This window comes from Carex rostrata, chromosome 14 (assembly GCF_964058835.1).
Source record: "Carex rostrata chromosome 14, lpCarRost1.2, whole genome shotgun sequence".
In the NCBI taxonomy this organism is placed as follows: Eukaryota; Viridiplantae; Streptophyta; class Magnoliopsida; order Poales; family Cyperaceae; genus Carex; species Carex rostrata.
This window is the reverse complement of record NC_135931.1, coordinates 3,202,644-3,222,679: the sequence shown is the minus strand read 5'-3', so window position 1 is coordinate 3,222,679 and position 20,036 is coordinate 3,202,644. Positions and strand designations below refer to the sequence as shown.

Here is a 20,036-nt window from a genome sequence, read left to right as displayed (position 1 = left end):
ATCTACATATATATTTGGATAAATTTCATCATAGGTCACTAAACTTTGTTACTTGTCACGCGAATTGGTCACTCAAGTTTGATTTGTCCCCTTTTAGTCACTCAACTTTGTTATTTGTCTCAATCAAGTCTCTCTATACTTTTCCATCCAAAACCTTAACGGAATATACCTATTTCGTTAGTATTTTGGATGGAATATGCTCATTATGTTAATATTTTGGATGAAATGAGTATATTCCGTTAATATTTTAGACGGAATGGGAATATTACGTTAAGATTTGGATGAAAAAGTATAGAGGGACTTGATTGAAACAAATAACAAAGTTGAGTAACTAAAAATGGACAAATCAAACTTGAGTAACCAATTCGCGTGACAAGTAACAAAGTTTGGTGACCTCCAGCGAAATTTACCCTATATATTTTGATGAACAATATAACACTATGACATAATTAGTGACTAATGTTTTGATAATATGATATATGTTTTGTAATCAACAAACTTATTATGAAAAATATAGATCTAATTTGTGAATGAAAAATTATATTTAGATGTTATTTTTTATTAGAATATACATTAAGTGAGTCTATGGTACTATGCATATTACGATTTGGGAAAATATAGACCAAATTTTACATTTTTTTAAAAAAAATTTACTATTTGTTTAAATTTATTGAAAATCATTGTTTTTGGATGGTCCAGAATTTTCAGATCAAGTGATTTTCTAAATATCTAAAAAAATAGTAAAAAAAATTTTAAAAATGTAAAATTTGGTCTCCAAACACATATTAATATGGAGAACAAGATGAACGGTTCGGATCGACCGTTAGGATTTGAAAACTCGAATATAGAGCCGTAGCACGATGCCAAATCGTAATATGCATAGTACCATAGACTCACTCATATAGAGTATATCATTAGTAATTTATCTTTAATTATCTAAATTATATTCATATCCAATCCGTATCCATTCAATATCTGATCTATATCCGTATCATTTAATATCTGATTTGTATCCGACCGTTTACACCCCTACTTCCTTCTATTTTGAAATATATGATATGAACCATGCAAGTTGAATCAAACAATCTAAATATAGGAAGGATCATCTACCCTCATTCAGGGGGGGCAGATCCAGCTGTGTAATCATACTTCTCCTGTTCTTTTAGTACAATGTTTCAATGTTTCGAATTGACAATATAATATTGTAATATATGTGAAAAGTGTAATCCTATAGTTAGTTTTTCATATTTCTATAAAGAAATAGCTCAAGGTTTCCTCTTTCATAAACTTAGCAAGATTCCAATCATAGATATCTCACAGGAAGATATCTCGGATGACGATTTTTCTTATTGGAATGAAATTTATTAATAATGAGTTAACTTGATAAGTTGTAGTCCATTAGTCCTGATAATATTTTTCATATCATTCAAAAGATTATTTAAAATATTTTGATATAGTCTTGATAATATTCGATAAGGAACTTCTTTTCTCAAGGAAGGAGGAGGGTGGATTAAGAATCGGGAACTAAGGAGGAATGTAAATGAGGCCTAAGGAGATGTGCCGAGCAGATACGATAGGTTTATTAATTATTCAGAAATTTAGATTTATTCGTTCCATTTTTGCCCATTTGTTTTTCGTTTTGATTTAATTTTCCATAGTTGTATAAAGATTGATTATCTCACATAGGCTTGCAGCAATATTGAACTTCTTCACATGCCCCCTTCCTTTTTACTTGCCACAGTTTCAGGGCTTCCTCATTTAAGAAATATGCAATGCTTTGGTACTTGCTTTATATAAAAAAAATTGTTTAAGGGAAACTTAGATTATTCATTAAATCTTGCTCTTATCCAAACGTCATTAGAAAAGACCTTTGAAAATAGGTCACCACCAGTATAGTGCTATCGCTTTGATACATGTTACTCTCCATTTTTGTAGGAAAATAACAAATAAAACAGCCCCTAGTTTCTAGGACATGGAATTCTCAATACCAGCTAGTCTCGTTTTCTTCTCTTCTCCCATCATTTCTATGTGATTGTGATGGGATTAAATTTGCTGCGATTCGAAATAGATAAACAGTAACCTAAAATTCCTGCTTTTTCAAATCTAACTGTCGATTTGTTTTGAGATGCGTGCACAGACAAACTAGTTATTTCGAGATGCGTGGACAGAAAAAGTTGAACGGCTAGATTTGGAAAAGCAAAAATTTCAGGATACTGTTCATCTAATTCGTATCGCAACAGATTTATTCCCGATTGTGATAGGGGTGCAAATGGATCGGATAGTGGAAAAACCATGTCCGTATTCGTTTTTATTTTCCGGATACAAATACAGATGAGATATTAGACGGATATGGATACGGATCGGATATTAACCGAATACGGATATCCACTTTTTATAATAGTAAATAACATAATTTTTTTTAATAATATATATTAAACTATATAGTATACATCTATTATTCGGATACGGATAATTAAAATTTAAAACCATATTCGTATCCGTACGAATATTCAGATATTGGATATCCGTATCAAATTTTCGGATACGATCGGATAATATCCGATCCATTTGCACCCCTAGATTGTGATGTGCAGTGAAGCACACCATCTCTATAACACGCCACATTTCTTCCTTCCTCTCAAACCAAAAAACTACGATCAAAATTAACAATCAATTGTCTAAAATCAGAGGAAGTAGCAGGATTCAGATGGCATCTAATGGGAGAGGTTCATTTGTTGTAGCACCGAGCGTCGGTGCAATAGAAGCTCTGAAGGATCAGGTGGGGCTTTGCCAGTGGAACTATGCCTTTAGATCTATACAAAGCAGAGTGAAGCAAAACATGGGAGCCTTGTCTCAAGCTAGAAAGGTTTCTTCAGGATCCGGTTTGGAAGAGAAGGCGAAGAAATCAGAGGAATCGTTAAGGATGGTTATGTATTTGAGCTGCTGGGGTCCTAATTAAGTTTATTTCATTGAGATTTAGTGTATTTGTTTTTTGTTTTCATTCTGTGTGTGTAGTTGTGTACAGTGTGTTGTACAAATTTTTAGGTTTTGGCTACAAATATATGAAAGTAAGATATGGACTTATGCACAGATATATATTATTTAAATGCATTTCTCTAAATAAGAATTCTTGATAAAAATGTTGGCCAAAATTTGTAAATTTGTAAATTAACTTAAAAATAGGCACACAAACGTGTTAGAAATATTTGTCCGCTTGGAAATTTCAATCGTAAATATTTATGTTGATTAGGTAAAACATTTAGATAAATATGTTGGCCTATTGAATATTTTATTCAATTTGTCTCAATACAAGTAAAAAAAGTTAATACAAACTCACATATATGCTCTAAAAATTATGATTTACATGCACATGTGAATCTAATTGTGTTAATTCAAACACATTAGATTAAGTTCAGTTAAATGCTTATAACAAAACACTAGAACACTCACTATATGCACCATTTACAAGAAAGAAACAGCTTTCGAATAGATTTTGAATCAAAACAAGTTGCTGGTAAAATAGTACTGGCGTTTGACTGTATGAAAAATATGAGCAATTTGTCTCGTTGTTAGACAAAAGGTGAAAAGGGAGTACTGGCGTTTGACTGTATGAAAAATATGAGCAATTTGTCTCGTTGTTAGACAAAAGGTGAAAAGGGGGGCATTCCGAGAATCGAACTCGGGACCTCTCGCACCCAAAGCGAGAATCATACCACTAGACCAAATGCCCTTGTTGTCTTTCCCTTGTATTATATATTTATATACCACTTTTTCTAGCCTCCAAATCTACCACTCGGAAGTCAGTAACTGTTCCTATTCCTCTTCTTCACAATTTATTATTACATTTTTGCAATTAGAGAAGTGGCTGCTCCATCCAAGAAAATTATCAGACTACCAAACACTCCGGAAAGGAAAACGAAAGTAAATCAGACAGCAGGACAAAGAAGCTCCCAATGTCGAGGATAGCTATAAAGTTTTTTTTTTTCCATCTAATTTTGCTTTAATTTTCTATTTTCTGAAGTAAAGTATTGTTATCCTTTTCAACTTTGTTATTTAATGGTAGTAACACACACACACACACACACACATGTGTGTGTGTACGAATGTGTACAGAAAGAAGGTTTTCAATAATTCCAACAAAATAATAACTATTTTCACTTCTCAACTGCTAAAAAATTGGCACCAACTAGAGTAACGAGAAAAGAATAGAGTTCATCTTTCCATCTTTTCCTGCAAAGCACAACCATAATGGCCCAATTATTCAACTAGCATCGATCTGCTGCTAAAGTGGAATAGCTGTGTCCTATCTGGTAAAACCTAAAAACACTTCATGCTTGTAACAAGTTTTATCTTAATCCTTTATGAACTAATTATTTTACATGATGCTTTCTCCAACTTTTGGATTAGATTGAAGGGGAATAAATCACCTTTGGATGTGTTGGCCAAATCAAATATTAATCGGCTCCAACAGCATTTACTCTTTTCTGCTAATTCACAGTCAGGAAGGTAGCATTTTATTTTATTTTTCTGTCAGGCAGAAATTTTCTCATTACCTTGTATTTTTCACCTGCCTTTTTTAGCATTGCCAAATTCTTTTAATAAAACAAAGCACACAATTTCATTGCTGCATTTAATTATTGTTTGAACTCTTTCCTTTCTACATGTACTGCATGCCAAAGGCTAATATAGTTGCAATTTTGCACAAATTCAGGCTAGAAGGAAAAATTGCTCTGATAACTGGTGCAGCCAGTGGAATCGGCAAAGCAGCTGCCATCAAATTCATAGCAAATGGTGCAAAAGTTCTCCTTGCAGATGTGCAAGATCATTTAGGAAAATCAATTGCAAATGATCTTGGCCCAAATGCCATCTTTATTCACTGTGACGTCACTAATGAGGAAGATATCTCCAGTGCAGTCGATCACGTTGTGGGCCAATATGGACGGCTTGATGTAATGTATAACAATGCCGGCATTGCTGGGACATTGGCGCCAACAATAATTGATTTGGACCTTGCGGGATTTGACCAGACCATGGCAGTTAATGTCCGTTCGATGGTTGCCGGGATCAAGCATGCTTCTCGTGTAATGATCCCATGCCAAGCTGGAAGTATCATTTGCACAGCCAGCACAACAGGTTAGTTGCATTTGGTATTCTCTTAATTGGTTGTATAAGAATGGGTTGTTGGTACTTGGTATAACTGATCACAATAAAGTGGATCACAATCAGTAAATAATTGATCATTTTTTGATTGATTGTTTATTGGGGATTTTCTCATTGAATTTTTGCAGTAATGACTGGGTACCTCGTATACAATTATTGAGTATCCTACTTGATTTCAGGTAGCAACCAGTACAGTGATACTTGGGCCTGATCGGACCCACAGTGCTAATATTGAAAGCTTGAATGCCACCATAAAACAAATTAGCATACAACAGGAGGTATGATTTGTCAGAAAGACTATATATTTTCTCAGTGTAACTACAAAAGGTTTCTCTACATAACATAAAATTTCAAATTAATTGGTAGACTGATCAATTTAACGTCAATTTCATATGCTTCATCGGTCAATAGGTATGCTTGGAGGCATGGCACCACATGACTATGCAGTGTCAAAGGCTGCTGTAATTGGCTTGATAAAATCAACAGCAGCAGAACTAAGCCAACATGGTATTCGAGTAAATTGCATATCGCCTCATGCATTACCGACAGCATTTGGTGCAAAAGCCTTGAAGAAGCTTTTGAATATTGATGATGAGAAAATAGTTGCTGAGATAACACACAATATGTGGGATTTCAAGGGGGCAAAATGTGATGCAGCTGATATTGCGGATGCGGCTGTATACCTGGCTTCAGATGATGCGAAATATATTAGCGGACATAACCTTGTGGTGGATGGTGGTTTTACCTCTTTCAAAAGGTTGAATGTTACTCCACCTTGATTCTCTTTTGGGTGTTTTAGAGTTGGCAAATTTTGTTGCGTTTTTTATTTATTTATTTTCATTTGTCTAGATTTATATGAACTTCTTATTGAATATTACTTCCTAAGGTTAGCCATTTCTTTCTGAAAAAAAAAAAGGAAAACTATTCTGCTGTTGTGTTTCTCAAAAGTTCTCCGGACACACTGATAGCTTCTATCAGTTTTTCAAAAAAACAAAAGTTCTCCGGACAATGTATGTAGGGATTCCAATATATGAATTTGATTGTGAAATTCAGAATTAGCAAATTCTAAAGAAACTTTTGCGGTGCTATTGAAAACAAATTAGGCAGTTAACTTTTGATTTTGCTCACATATATTACAAACCAAAATATCAAAACATAAATTGAAACTGGTATTTGCTTCGAGTTTGTTATTAGGCTTTGAAATTGCCTAAGGGCTTTTAATAAAAAAAAAAAAATAGGCTTTGAAATGCCATTTTCAGTGATCTAACGAAATTCAGAAAATAAAAATCCATGTTCTGGTATGTATATAATTTATTGTCTGCTATTATGCTGATATTATGTCAATTCATTAGAAACTGATATTAGGCTGTAGTGGTTGACCTGTAACGCTGTTTGTAATTATCTGGATGTTGCATAAGCATTCATTTTATTTTTCAAGTAACATATTGATAGCAAGTGACCTATTTGTTTTCTTATTTTATTTCATCTGAATCAACAATCAATAAATCATGCAGCTACGCCAAATGATTGAGGATTCACCCACGCAATAGAAGGAAACAGTAACTCAGCCAAGGGAAAGGTAATGCCAGTTAAAACTACTGAAACAAGACATAAGAAAGGGGCTAATCTTCCTTAGCCATGAGGAGACTATTTGCATCAAAGCAGTATTTTTCAAAACAGGTTTAATCACAGCACACGCATAAATAGCCTGATGAAAAAACAGACTGCTTATTCTAATACTAATAAAGTTGTCCAAACATTAGGTCAAAATACAAAGCATGATCCAGTGGTAACAACATAATATTTTGTTGAAGTAATAGTGTCCATGCATGTCTCTAACCCTGAAGCCCAATGATTCCTGCCAGACAACAACAATTATCAACTAATAATTTTATAAGAAATAATCATAAGTTCAGACTGCAAAGACAGACACCATGGTTAAGTATTTTTTCTTTCTTTCAATTTTTGTTATAATTACTTAATTGTTTGTGTTCCACGCAACAAAAAGAAACAAACAACTTGTCAGTTTAATTATATTCTTGTCACCGATAAATAAAGGCTAAAATTTCTTCTCTTTTCATCCCAAAAAAACATAGTAATAGTTTTAAAACAAAAATAGAGACCAACAATGGACACAAAGAAGGAAGAGAAGGGGTAATAAAGGAAATGTAATTACCGCAAGCAATTCTTCCCCCAGCATTTCCAGTGCTCTTGCTGAGCTCATGTCCACCTAAATCAACAACAAAAAGAAAATGTTAATCAAGAGTGGTAATTTGGTACTTATGTATTCCACATGAAATTACAGAGCTGAAATGAGATAAAAAATGATAGCATCAACCATAAACCATAAGCACTCTTTTTTACCAACAAGTATGTCATCGTGCCAGCTATAAGCATACCTCTCATGAGATAAAAAGGTATAAAAGTTAAGAATAAAACTGATATATAATTCAGGTTTTGAGTTTTATTCTATTAGCAATGTTACAATACACTACATAGTTCATCAAAAGGAAACAGCAGCATTTCTACAGTAAATAACACGAAACTGAGAAATTGGAAAAAAAAAAAAAAAAAATGCTACCCTTTCCAAGGTCATCAGGATCAGCATGGACAACAACAGCGCGGCCAATGATGGAGTGCACTCCAGTGAGTGGAATCTGTTATAAATAAATTCGCGACATCATCGATAGAGAAAAATAAAAGAGATTGCCTAATGAGATAAACAAAAAATATTTCTACAATAACAGAATCTTACTTGGCTGTCCACAATTGTAAAGGTAGCAGTACCTACAAATTATTAAAAGAGTAGGTCAATCACTAATTGTATCCATTAAATAAAGAACAAAACATCATATACACTAGTAAATAAAGAATCAGGAACACAGCAATTACAGCCAAATTGCAATACTGAGGCAAAATAGAAGTTGGCCACGGAATGTTTAAGTATTTTTTTTTCTTTTGGAGAAAATTGTCCTTCAGTAGTCTTTTGAAAGAGAACTAAAATTGACAGAAATCAGTTTTTTCTTTTCTTGTATCCAACTGTCACAAATGCTTTTGAAAATAAAGTATCACGTTATAGGTGAGCAGAAAGTTTGTTACACTTGGAAAACTTTAGATAATTTATTATCTCATTTGCTATATGGAAAGAAAAATTGCTCTCTAAACCAGAACATATGACTCAGTTTCTTGCAATGGATCAACCAAAAAGATAGTTAAAAAAATATGATGGTTTTTCCTTCAGGCATTATTTAGTTTTCAATACTCTCCTTCATTATAAATCCAAATGGGATCACAACCATTTCTAATTCTGAATGATGTGTCTGGTGTAATCTATATCATCAGTAAATCAATACATCAAAAAGTAAGTGCCTACTCACCATCCTCTCCAGCAGTCACATTTCCAAGGTCTCCCGCATGGCGATTTTCATCATTGGGTGCTCCATGCTCCTTCCCAACAGGATTGAAATGTGGACCTTCATAAATTTTATAAACAATTATAATAAACAAGGATGTCGATATCTATCATATTATGCTGTGTCAGTCCTCACGAGTTAGTATTTGTCATTAATTGTCCATGTCGCTATCCTTTTGAGTCGGTTCTCTAAACAATTATGTTTAGAAATTTTCTTATTTTTCTTTTACCTTTCACTCGACCAAAAATGATGATGGTCACTTCTCAAATCCATGTATTTATTCCGAATGACAAATTAATGACTACATTAATTCTATGAAAAGTCAAAAATATCCTAGCAAATACAAAGGGAGAAACACACACCAGTTGACATGCAACCATTGGTGGTGTCGCCAAGTGCATGGACATGAAATCCATGAAGACCAGGCTTGAGTCCAGTGACGCTACCAGTTACAGTTGTGGGACCTGAAATATTAAAATTAACAAATTTAATGATATAGTCTATCATCTGAGAAAAAAAAAAAGTATACAGAAACTCATTCCCAAAAATGAAGTGATGTAAATCATACCATCTCCTTGTTGGGTGAAGGAAATAGTGCCCTTGACAACCTCACTGCTGAGCACAGCAACAGCCTTCACCATTTTCTCTTTGTTCTATAACAAGGAATTATGAGAATATAAAGGTCAGGAATTACCAGTACAAATCAAATCAACAATCTCACCATACTATAATATCATAGTCCTAGTCTCATATCCGATTAATTATTACAAAGTCAAAAGTTAACACTTATTCCAAAAATTGAGGAACTGCTCTTGTATACAGTACTTGGTAAATGCTTCCTAGTGATCAGAGACGGATCGAGGGGGTGACCAGCTGGGTCCAGCGCCGCTCGTCTCCCCCATCCTATTGTTTGTGAAGTAACCTTCTTAAAATTAGGACCTTATACGGTATCAAGCCAATGCTACCATGGTTTGGAAAATCTATCGGTAGCCCCCGATCCGATTATTGAGCTATTTTCCAAACCGACTGGTCGCGTTTTGAGAGGAAGAACAATTGGAAGAGACTCACCGTGCGAGTAACGCTGATTCTTCTTCTAGTTCCTTCTAGTTTGTTCGTGACTTGACTGGTATTTCAGATTCGATTTGTTTTGTAGTGTGTTGTAGGTAGGTAGGGGTGCAAACGGATCGGATACGGATCGGATAGTGGTAAAACCATAATAGTGAATTTTAATTATCCGTATCCGTTTTTATTTTCCGGATACAGATACAGATCAGATATTAACCAGATATGGATACGGATATCCGTTTTTTATAATAGTAATTGACATAATTTTTTTCAAAATACATATTAAATTATATAATATATATCTACTATTCGGATACGGATAATTAAAATTCAAAATCATATCCGTATCCGCACGAATATTTGAATATCGGATATCCATATTAAATTTTCAGATACGGAGTCGGATACGGTCGGATAATATCCAACCCATTTGCACCCCTATAGGTAGGTTTCGCTAATTAAGAAGAAGCAGATGGATCATGTATTCATGGATCGGATCTGTCGAGTGGGACCCGATGGTAATAAACAGGCTGCTGAGGAAAAAACTAATTTTCGGTCGGCTATTGAGAGAGTTTATCACATAAACTGCGGCTATTTTTATTAATATCCCTAAAACAAATCAAAATTTTAAAAATGCCCCTGCTCCCAATTTTTTTTTAAAAATGCCCTGACCGCCTGGGCTTCGGGCGGCCCAAAAAAGCCCATGGAGCGCCGGCCCAAATGGCGGCCCACAACACCAGTAAGGCGCCCCCCCATCTGGCGCCCCATAAGCCAAGTGAGGCGCCCTCCCATCTGGCGCCCCACTGCCCAGCTAATAACCCCACCCGTGAGCCGCCCCTCCTCTCTCTCCCCCATTGCTTCTGCCGAAAAAAAGAGGGAAAAAAGAGAAAAAAAGAGAAGAAAGAAGCCGTTCCGAGCCGACCCCTCTCTGCCTCGCGCCTCGATTCGCTTCTCTCTCGATCGAACAAGTGAGTTTTATTTTTTTCGATTCGATTAGGGTTTAGGGTTTCGGTTAAATGTGATTAAATGATGTAATGTGATTCGGTTTTGTTTGATTCGATGTTTAGGGTGAAATGTTAGTAATTATTTGAATTGATTGAATTGGTCGAATTGGTTCGATTGGATGCTTGAATTAGATGATTGAATTGCTTGATTGCTTGAATTAGATGGTTGAATTGCTTGATTGCTTGAATTAGATGGTTGAATTGCTTGATTGCTTGAATTGGATGCTTGAATTGCTTGAATTGGTGCAATTGCTCGAATTTAGGATTATGATTTATGGTAAAATTGCTTGAATGACATATGGTTGAATTTAGGGTTTGTAGTTGTGAATTGTGATTTTTTTTTTAAATTTAGGGTTTATAGTTAAATTTAGGGTTTATGTTTGTCAATTGTGAATTACTTACAAATTTAGGGTTTACACTTCAATTTAGGGTTGGAATTTATGGTTCAAATGGTTGAACGGCTTAAGAACTTATTTTTTGGGTTTATGATTTAAAAATATGCATATTTATTTTTTGAAAATTATTTTTGTGATAGTTTATAAAAACATGTATATATGAATATAAAAGATTTGAAGTAAAACTAATTATTTTGAAGTATATCAATATTTGTTTAAAAATGATATATATATATTTTTTATTGTAAGTAAATTGCATCTATATCTCATTTTTTTTATTGTAAGTAAATTGCATCCATTTGTTTACAAAAAAAAATGCATGTACATGCAAAATTAATTTTGTAAACAAATTGCATATACACCCAAAAAATAAACCCAGAATTGTATATGCATTTTTTTTTGTAAAGTTTATTTATTTTCAACAAAATTAATTTTTGTAAAAAAAAAATGCGTATGCATGCAATTTACTTACATGCAAAGTGTAAATTAATTGTATATACATGCAAATGCATATGCATGCAACAAAATTAATTGTATATGCATGAACATCATATAAATGCAATTTATTTACATACAATTATTTTTGGATTATATACATGCAATTCTTATTAAAAAAAAAATTATATAAATTGTATGTTTGCATGTATATGATTTTCAATAAATCTAAAAAAAGTAAACCCAGAATTGTATGTAAATTGCATGTATATGCATTTTTTTTGTTTAAAAATTAATTTTGTTTTTTTTGTAAAGTTTATTTGTTTACAAAAAAAATGCATGTACATACAAAATTAATTATGTAAACAAATTGCAGATACACCCAAAAAGTAAACCCAGAATTGTATATGCTTCTTATTAAAAAAAATTTATATAAATTGTATGTTTTGATTAATATTTTTTGGCAAATGTAGTATGCCTAGAGTTAGACGGTGGGGAGTACGAGCTGAGCCTGCAGAGGGTGCAGATCATGTGGATCCGAGTGGAGCTGGCACGTCCTCGGTGGATCCGACTGGAGAGGGCCCGTCGTCGTATGATGATACGACTGGCAGGGGTTTTGAGGATCCGACTGGAGCGGATCCGTCGTCTCAGGCCGATTTTCCAGATGGTGTGCATGATCCTGACACATTTAGTCCTCTTCTATGGACCCATCATGTTAAGCACCGCGTCTCATTGGCATCTCTTGAGGTACGTGAATTTTATACTTTAAAAAATGACATTCTATTGAGTTATTAAAAAAAATGCACGATTTGAGTCTGACAAATTGATAATAAATACAGGACGATGTCATGCTTACGGTGAGGCACCGCAGGTCTGAGATTCCGTACGTCCCCCATAAAAAAATGCAGCGATACATCTTGAACCTCGGCTTGTATCAGCTTGCCACCATGCCGCAGAGTAAGATCGATGTGTCTCTGATGCAGGGTCTAGCGGAGAGATGGCGACCTGAGACTCATACATTTCATCTCCCGGTCGGGGAGATGACAGTCACCCTTGGTGATGTGAGCGCCTTATGGGGTTTACGTATCGATGGCGACCCCATAGGTGGCATCTCAGACCATCCAGAGCTGCAGAGGATGATACCGAAGTTGTTAGGGTGTGATCCGAAGACTCTGCAGAAGAAATATAAGAAGAAGAAGGGGGAGGAGGAGGAGTTTCGTTATTCCGGGTACTGCATTTCTCTAAAGGCACTCCGGTCTCACTTCTTCCAGAATCAGATAGATGTTGATACTGATGACATTGAGGCGGTCAGGAGGTACTATTACACTCTTTAAATTAACTTAGTAGTTGCTCAACCGTCTCAATTATTTACATTGATTATTTTATATTGTAGGTATACTAGAGCATATGTGCTGGATTTGTGCGGTGCTGTCATGTTCGAGGATTCCAGCGGTGACGCGGTTCCGATGATGTACCTCTCCCTGCTGAGGGACCTGGAGAAAGAATCGAGATGGAACTGGGGTGGAGCTGTCATCGCCCACTTATACAAAGGCCTCTGTCATGCTTTGTCTGGTAAGTCTGTATTAATATACGTTGTTATTGAAGGATGGATAAGAAGCACCCAGATTTAATTGTAAGTTAAATTTTCAGGTCAAGAATAAACAGCTTTTTGGACCACTTCTTCTGCTTCAGTCTACCTTCCACCTCAAAGGCAGAAAGAAGGGAGAAAGCGCTCAAGGCGATTTCGGGCGATTTCGGGCGATTTTCTGGGCGACTACTACTACAGGTAATTTAAATATTTTTTAAATATTTTTGGTAATTATTTTTTAAATATTTCTTTTAATTATTTTTAAAATATTTATTTCAATTATTTTTTATATATTTTCTAATTATTTTCTAATTAGCCGTTGATTACTGTACAGTTAGTATTTAATTACGCACATAATTAGCCTTCCTAATCAATTGCTGTCACTTGAAACCCTAGTTATAATGGCACCCAAAGTTGGAAAAAATAGAGGAAGAACTGAAACCGAACGCGAAGCAAAAAGAGCACTCATTAATAATTTTTGGACGGCTGAAGCCTACGCGATGAGGAATTTGGAAAGATTGTTTTCACCCAAAAATAAAGAAGTATTTCTGAGCACTCTTGATCCATCAATTAGAAAAATGCTGATGGAAGGCTGGGTGGACAGGGTCCCTCCACCTGGATGGGGACAGTGCTGCTTATGTGAGCTGAACGGAGATATGGTGGATATGTTCTTCTGTTATAAATGTGGCAAAGCTGTTCATCCCAATTGCATGGACCCCCATGCAGATCTGCTGAACGACGCTCGTCTCACTACGTGGGAGTGTCCTGCGTGCGTCCGTCGGGCTGAGGAAAAAAAGGGAGCAAGCTCCTCGTCTCGTAAGGCTTAGACCCCAATTGTATGTTGTTGTAGTATTTTATGTTTTAACTGTAACGGTTTGTATAATTGATATTTGAACTGGTTGTTGCTGTATGAATTTTATGTTACCTTATTCTATGGACTCGACGGTACTGTATTATTTAGTAATGTATTTGAATTTTAAATTCCTGGATTTATTATGAATTTTAATCCGTTTTTCTTCACAAAATTCTTCAAATCAAAATTATAAGATCTATATAAAAACAAAAAAAAAACAAAAAAAACATGGGGCGCCCTTAGGGATGGCGCCTCACTTGCCTTATGGGGCGCCCCAGGGGGTGGCGCCTCATAGGCTTTTTTGGGCCGCCCGAAGCCCAGGCGGTTAGGGCATATTTAAAAAAAAATTGGGAGCAGGGGCATTTTTAAAATTTTGATTTGTTTTAGGGATATTAATAAAAATCGCCGCATAAACTGATAAACAAAATAATTATTAATTTTGTAATATTAACAAATTTATTAATTTTCTTAAAATTTGCATAGTCTCAACGACATGTTTACAGGTATTTTAATTTTTTTAATTTTATTTGTTGATTTTGAAAAATATTGTCCAAATTATTAAGTCAACTCTTAGTAAAAAAATAAGATGATTTATCCGCATGAACATCTCTTACGTTTTTATACCTTAATATATCTCCTCATTTTAATTCCTTAATAATAAAATTTGTAGAGAAAGAGGAGGTAGCACAGTTAATTAGAAAAAAGTTTTAGAGTTTTTATAACTAAAAGTCGAGAGTTTGATTCTCTTCACGATTTCGCAGCTTCTGCAAAGTTTAAAAAAAAATGTAAATTTAAAATATCAAAACACATCTTAAGATGTAATCTAATTTATATTTTCTATATGCGAGAAGAAATTGATGGAATTTTGATAGATGATAAAACCATACAAAATCAGCGGGTTTTTATTTTTTTTATTTTTTGAGAATTGCATGTAGGCCACATACATACTATTTCCTGCCTTTGGCAAGGATCGAACCCACTCTCCCACGGGAGAAGTGGGAGTGTCTTACCAAGCTGCTATAAGCAGTGGTGACAAATCAGTTTTTTTCAAGGTTCTAAATAGCGTTTATCGCGTCATAGCGGGAAGCCGAAAAAAAAAGCTATAGCGAATAGCGTCGCTATAGCGAAAGCTATGCCACATAGCGTTTTTTTATTTTTATAAAAATTATATCATATATTTGTACTAAATATCAACATTATATAAGTCTCATAGAATAATAAATAACATCAAATTGATTAAAAAATTATAGTATTCATATTGAACCAATACAAAGTCCAAATTGCGACTCAAAATATCCATAGTATTACTAATATCATAAACTATCGATCTTTTTCTATTCAAAATATATTTAGCATCATGACATAATCTATCTTTTTTCTATTTAAATTTCAAAATAACCTAGACATCATGGCATAATTAATTATCTTAATCTATTCAAAATATTCAAACTACCATATAGTAAGTATCATTTTGTTACTTCAAGAAATATCTTAATATATTTAATTTGAGCCTTTATTTAAAGCCCATATAAATTAAAAAAAGAAAAAAAAAACAGCTCATGTTGCATAGCGCGCTGTAGCTTCCTTATTTGATCTCATTTAATAATTAATAATTTTTTTATTAAAATAATAATTAATAATTTAATATAAAGCTTAGTATGTCAATTATAAAAAAAAAATCACGGTTAAAATCCAATCTGAGCCTTTATTTAAAGCCCATATAAATTGAAAAGAAAAAAAAAACAGCATGTTGCATAGCGGGCGCTATTTGCGCTACACGCTATGCGCTATAGCGGACCGCTATTACCGCTATAGCGTCTGTAGCTCAAATAGCGTGTTTTAATTGTATAGCTTAGCGTTTTGGGTCCAAAAACGCTATAGCGGCGCTATAGCGCGCTATTTAGAACACTGGTTTTTTTAGATATTGTTCCCACCAACCCAATATTTAAGAATCTTGTAGCACACCAAGATGAACCCGAAATTTTTATTAATATTCAACAAAATATTAAATTTCAAAATCTACCCAAATTCCACTTTTTTTTTCCGAAATTCAGCCAAAACCCGTAAAATTAATTTTGCGGTTTAAGATTTAGGAAATCCAAAACCGGTAAGGTTTTATGTTTTCTGATTATTTTTGTAATTAAACAAAAAATGTTATAATTTTTTTATTGAAATATTAAATATATTTTATATATTTTATATATTTCTTTAAAAATAAATGCAATATTATATAATTTGACTTATTAGAAAGACTACAACAAATAATCCAGGTTAATATTTTTAGATCATATTTTTTGCAGTTGTAAGAAAAATTTAAATATTTTTTTTATATGTTATTGGAAAAAAAATAAAAATATTTTGAATCTGAGTTATTGATTCCAATTTAAAACTCACTTGTAGATAAATACAAAATATTTTGTGGTTCTTCTATTTTTTGAAATATGGGCCACATTGATCCAGATTCTCATCAACGGTCTGAATCTAAACCGATAAGATTTTATATTCCAGGGGCAGTTGCGTTGCGTAGTTGGATGTGCGCATTTTGTTGGATTTTCCGACAAATTTTTTTTTCTTTTAAACTTGACTGATGCAGTCAAGGATTGCCGACAAAATTTTCAAAACACAAATTTCAGGGGTAGTTGGCTGGGTACTTGTCTTTGTTGCTAACCAATTTTTCAAAAAAACAAGTCTCTCCTGTGGGACGCATCCGAGGGTAACGAACTCAACTCGATTTGATATTTATTTGGAGCCGTTTAATATGTTTTATAATTTGCGCGCACCTAATTTGTGCCACATGAAAAGAACAGTCCAGATTTATAGCTTGCACCTCAGGTACCTGGGTCGTGGGGTGATACGGATTCCTTCCTTCCATGCTTCTATGTAGGGGTGGCAACGAACCGAACCGAACCGAACCGAACTTACCTTAGGTTTGAGTTTGGTTTGAATTAATTTCGAACCGAACCTGGTTTGATTCGTTTCGAACCGAACCTGGTTTGATTCGTTTCGAACCGAACCCATTTCGAATCGAATTAATTGCGAACTACACATTTTTCGAATCGAACCCGAATCGAACCACGAACTAAATTATTTTTTAGCAGCCTTAGTTATACCGGTAGTTTATACATTAATTTTTTCTCGCGGGACAAAATTCACATGGCTTCCTTTTACCGGTATGAACTATAAAATGAGTGTTTTTAAGTTGAAAAATTAGTCATGAAAAAATACATCAGAGACGGCTTTTCTGGTATGAATTATGAGAGACGACTGAAGAGAGAGCAGAGACAGTCATCTAGGCCGGAGAGACAGCTAGTCGTCGAGAGCGTCGGCTAGATTTTAGAGCTAGAGGGAGAGGTGGAGAGAGAACTAGGTTAGATTTGAGAGCGAGAGAGTGTTGACTAAGTTAAATTATAACTCTCTATCTTGGATTTTAATTTCATCAGGTAAATGGATGGCTGGTGATTTTATGAGATTCGAACCACAAAAAAATCACGAACCTATTTCGATCGAACCAGGCTAGGTTTGAGTTTGGTTTGAATTAATTCCGAACCGAACCTAGTTTGGTTCGTTTCAATTCGAACCCATTTCGAATCGAATTAAACTCGAATCAAACCCGAATCGAATCACGAACCTCGAATTTTTTTGCCAGCCTTACTTCTATGTGGCCGAACACCATCAGTCCAAAGCAACCAACCCTGCTTATATTTACAAATAAAAAGAGAAAATAACCCAAAAAAAGAAAGAAACCAGTAGATGTAATGTAACAATTTGATGCCAATGCTATTCATGAGAATTGCAACGTTTGGAAACATTTACGACACGTTCTACTGCAACAAGCCAACAACTATATATATTATTTTTTTTGGAAAAGCCTTTAGACGAATTATATATAAATTCGAGATATAGTACAAGCATAAGACCACAGTATACATGTCTACCTCATATTCTCTTAACGCACAAATATATATGTGGAATCTGTCAAGTCCATAGAGGATAGTTCACATTTCTACAAAACAAAAACAACATATATTCAGACATTTCTCCATAGCACTTGAATCTCTTAACAATTTGTTGACCTCAGCATTAACTAATGAAATCTGCAGATCTAATTTTTTTCAATCTAGAGGGCCACAACTGTGGTCTGGCTTTTGCAATGTGCCGTAAAAATCTTCCCCGAAACAATATCCTTTGTCCATCTCATCGCATCAAACCAACCACCGCTGCCTTCTCTCTTTGCCGATTCGTTGGCATGCTTCCTCAAGCTCCTATTCTCTTTTTCCAGTATATCAATAGTATATGAAAGTTGTCTTATGACCTCCCTTTTCTCTTCATCTTTAACCTCCAACTTGACTTTCAATGCTTTGGTCTCTTCTCTGAGCATTTTCAACTCTGCTTCCAAACTGTTATCAAATTCTGATGAATCTGTCTCGGATATATTATCAGGTTCTGGGTCATCCACTTCTGAATCGGATTCAGAAGAGCAAGTCGACGAAACATAACTAGTAGAGATTTGAGAGGATAGAGTCGACCCACCAAGTGATTTCATGCGAGGCACACTACTTGATGATCTTAACTGGTCACATTGCTCTGCAAGGGAACGGTGGTTACGATAGAAATCCCCAATCATGTCCACTAGAAGGGGCCGCTTCTTGTAGTACATCTCAGCACGTTGCGCAAACGAGTCAGCATCTTCTTCTATTAGCTTTAGCATTTGTTTTGTCTTCTCTTCTAACTCTGCACATGCATAATTGTTTAGTTCGAGAATGTACCACCAGTAAAGTGTCAATTAATTTCTAGCTTAAACATTGTCATTAAATTTTTACTAAATTACTACAAAATTCATGTGTGTTAAGTAAACACTTACTAAATTACTACAAATTACATGCGTGATAAGTAAACTAATGTGAAGTGAGGGAAAAGGGGAGCTAAACGCCTTATAAATTGAAAAATTATAATTTTGTCTATTAAACTTTGTAATTTTTGCATACAACAAAACATTTCAACCTCCTAATAAAATGATCTGGCCTCGCTGATCTCAATTACTTCAAAGCTACCAGAGAGCTAGTTCAGGCTCCTGTTGGTAATGACATTGGCACATATCTGCTATACCAGTGAATTCAGGCTCCAATTACTTCAAAACAACAGTCTATGTAGCACGAACATTAGAGTCATGCCATGTCTATATCTGAGACAACACTGACGGTCATGTCAAATAGAAATTGAATTGAAAATGGTGTGCTGTATTGTGTAGGATGCTCGTGTTCTTATCCTTGCTACATAGTCAAGTCAACAGTAAAAAATTATTGCACTAAACCCATAAATAATGTTAGTATGTAACACCATAAAGTGCACAGTTTTGTAGATTAAAAAAAAAAACTTATTTACAATTAGAAATAAAGCAAAGAAAAAAGTACCTGAAAGAGTGGAGATGAGCCATGGAGACTGTCTAGAATTGTTATTGTGGCTATCAAACCACCATGCCTGAGGAAGGTCCCTTCGTACCATCTCTCTCTTTTATTTTCTTCTTTTCTATCTGCACAAGTTCCCTCGTTAATTCAAATGAAAGCCCACTCAGTCCAACTGTATTTTTCCAAGCTGCAGTAATAATTAAAAAATATATATAATATATCTATGAGATTTTGAGACCTGAACAGAGCAATCAAGATTTTAGCCCAAATATTAGAATCTGTATCGAATATCAAATAAAGGGTCGATCTTTTGTGTGCTCTGTCCAGCAATTTTATGAAATGCTCTGATTTAAGATGACAATTTTACCTTGTTGTTCTCCTCCTCCGCCTCGTTTGTCTTCCTTGTGTCTTCTTTTTCACCTTCACCTTCCCTTCCTTTCTTCTTCTTCTTGCAATTCAAAAGAGAAAGAGAGAACTCTTCCCTCTAAAAATTCACTAGACATGATTTATTTTCCAATATATTCTCATCGATTTTAATGAAGTGGGGTCCATCATGTCCAATAAAAACAAGCCACGTGTGACCAAAACGAATTGTTACCGAGGTGCGCCGTGCGTAGGAGCGTCTTGCAATTTCGGATTAATTGTTAACCCTAGTCAATATTTACATGTGTTTTTACATCTGGCTAATACAACGCAATAATTCTTTCTTGGCTGTTGA

The 20,036-nt window shown here is 34.6% G+C and overlaps 4 protein-coding genes and 1 non-coding gene across 11 annotated transcripts in view; 2 read left to right on the top strand and 3 right to left on the bottom strand.

Annotated features, from left to right (window-relative positions):
- The window catches only part of LOC144564928 (protein NETWORKED 3C-like), an 88,887-nt gene extending 69,382 nt beyond the window's left edge, over positions 1 to 19,505 (bottom strand). The window contains exons 1-2 of the mRNA XM_078314513.1: positions 19,325 to 19,505; positions 17,987 to 18,644 (exon numbers count right to left, since the gene is read on the bottom strand). Coding sequence (XP_078170639.1) covers positions 18,031 to 18,644; positions 19,325 to 19,415 — 705 coding nt within the window. The 5' untranslated portion in view covers positions 19,416 to 19,505 and the 3' untranslated portion in view covers positions 17,987 to 18,030. The remainder of the gene's footprint in view (positions 1 to 17,986; positions 18,645 to 19,324) is intronic.
- Positions 2,632 to 3,048, top strand: LOC144565644 (uncharacterized). Its single transcript, XM_078315459.1, has one exon. The coding sequence runs from the start codon at positions 2,708 to 2,710 to the stop codon at positions 2,957 to 2,959; it is 252 nt and encodes an 83-aa protein (XP_078171585.1). The 5' UTR covers positions 2,632 to 2,707; the 3' UTR covers positions 2,960 to 3,048.
- Positions 3,659 to 3,730, bottom strand: TRNAP-UGG (transfer RNA proline (anticodon UGG)). Its single transcript has one exon. It is a non-coding gene; the product is annotated as a tRNA-Pro (tRNA).
- On the top strand, positions 3,835 to 6,087 carry LOC144565818 (secoisolariciresinol dehydrogenase-like). Of its 4 annotated transcripts, none has more exons than XM_078315665.1 (4): positions 3,835 to 3,973; positions 4,408 to 4,497; positions 4,712 to 5,133; positions 5,572 to 6,086. In XM_078315665.1, the coding sequence occupies exons 1-4, from the start codon at positions 3,954 to 3,956 to the stop codon at positions 5,937 to 5,939; spliced, it is 900 nt and encodes a 299-aa protein (XP_078171791.1). In that variant the 5' UTR covers positions 3,835 to 3,953; the 3' UTR covers positions 5,940 to 6,086. The 4 variants fall into 4 exon arrangements, with proteins under 4 accessions (XP_078171791.1, XP_078171790.1, XP_078171789.1 ...); XM_078315664.1 differs by having other exon boundaries at positions 4,408 to 4,506; XM_078315663.1 differs by lacking the exon at positions 3,835 to 3,973 and having other exon boundaries at positions 4,318 to 4,497; positions 5,572 to 6,087.
- LOC144564929 (superoxide dismutase [Cu-Zn] 2) lies at positions 6,772 to 9,687 on the bottom strand. Of its 4 annotated transcripts, none has more exons than XM_078314517.1 (8): positions 9,642 to 9,687; positions 9,142 to 9,219; positions 8,936 to 9,037; positions 8,538 to 8,633; positions 7,916 to 7,947; positions 7,742 to 7,817; positions 7,337 to 7,390; positions 6,772 to 7,018 (listed from the first exon to the last, which is right to left on the bottom strand). In XM_078314517.1, the coding sequence occupies exons 2-8, from the start codon at positions 9,212 to 9,214 to the stop codon at positions 6,996 to 6,998; spliced, it is 456 nt and encodes a 151-aa protein (XP_078170643.1). In that variant the 5' UTR covers positions 9,215 to 9,219; positions 9,642 to 9,687; the 3' UTR covers positions 6,772 to 6,995. The 4 variants fall into 4 exon arrangements, with proteins under 4 accessions (XP_078170643.1, XP_078170640.1, XP_078170641.1 ...); XM_078314514.1 differs by having other exon boundaries at positions 9,142 to 9,226; positions 9,642 to 9,686; XM_078314515.1 differs by having other exon boundaries at positions 9,142 to 9,226; positions 9,638 to 9,681.
- Positions 19,506 to 20,036: the final 531 nt, after the last annotated feature.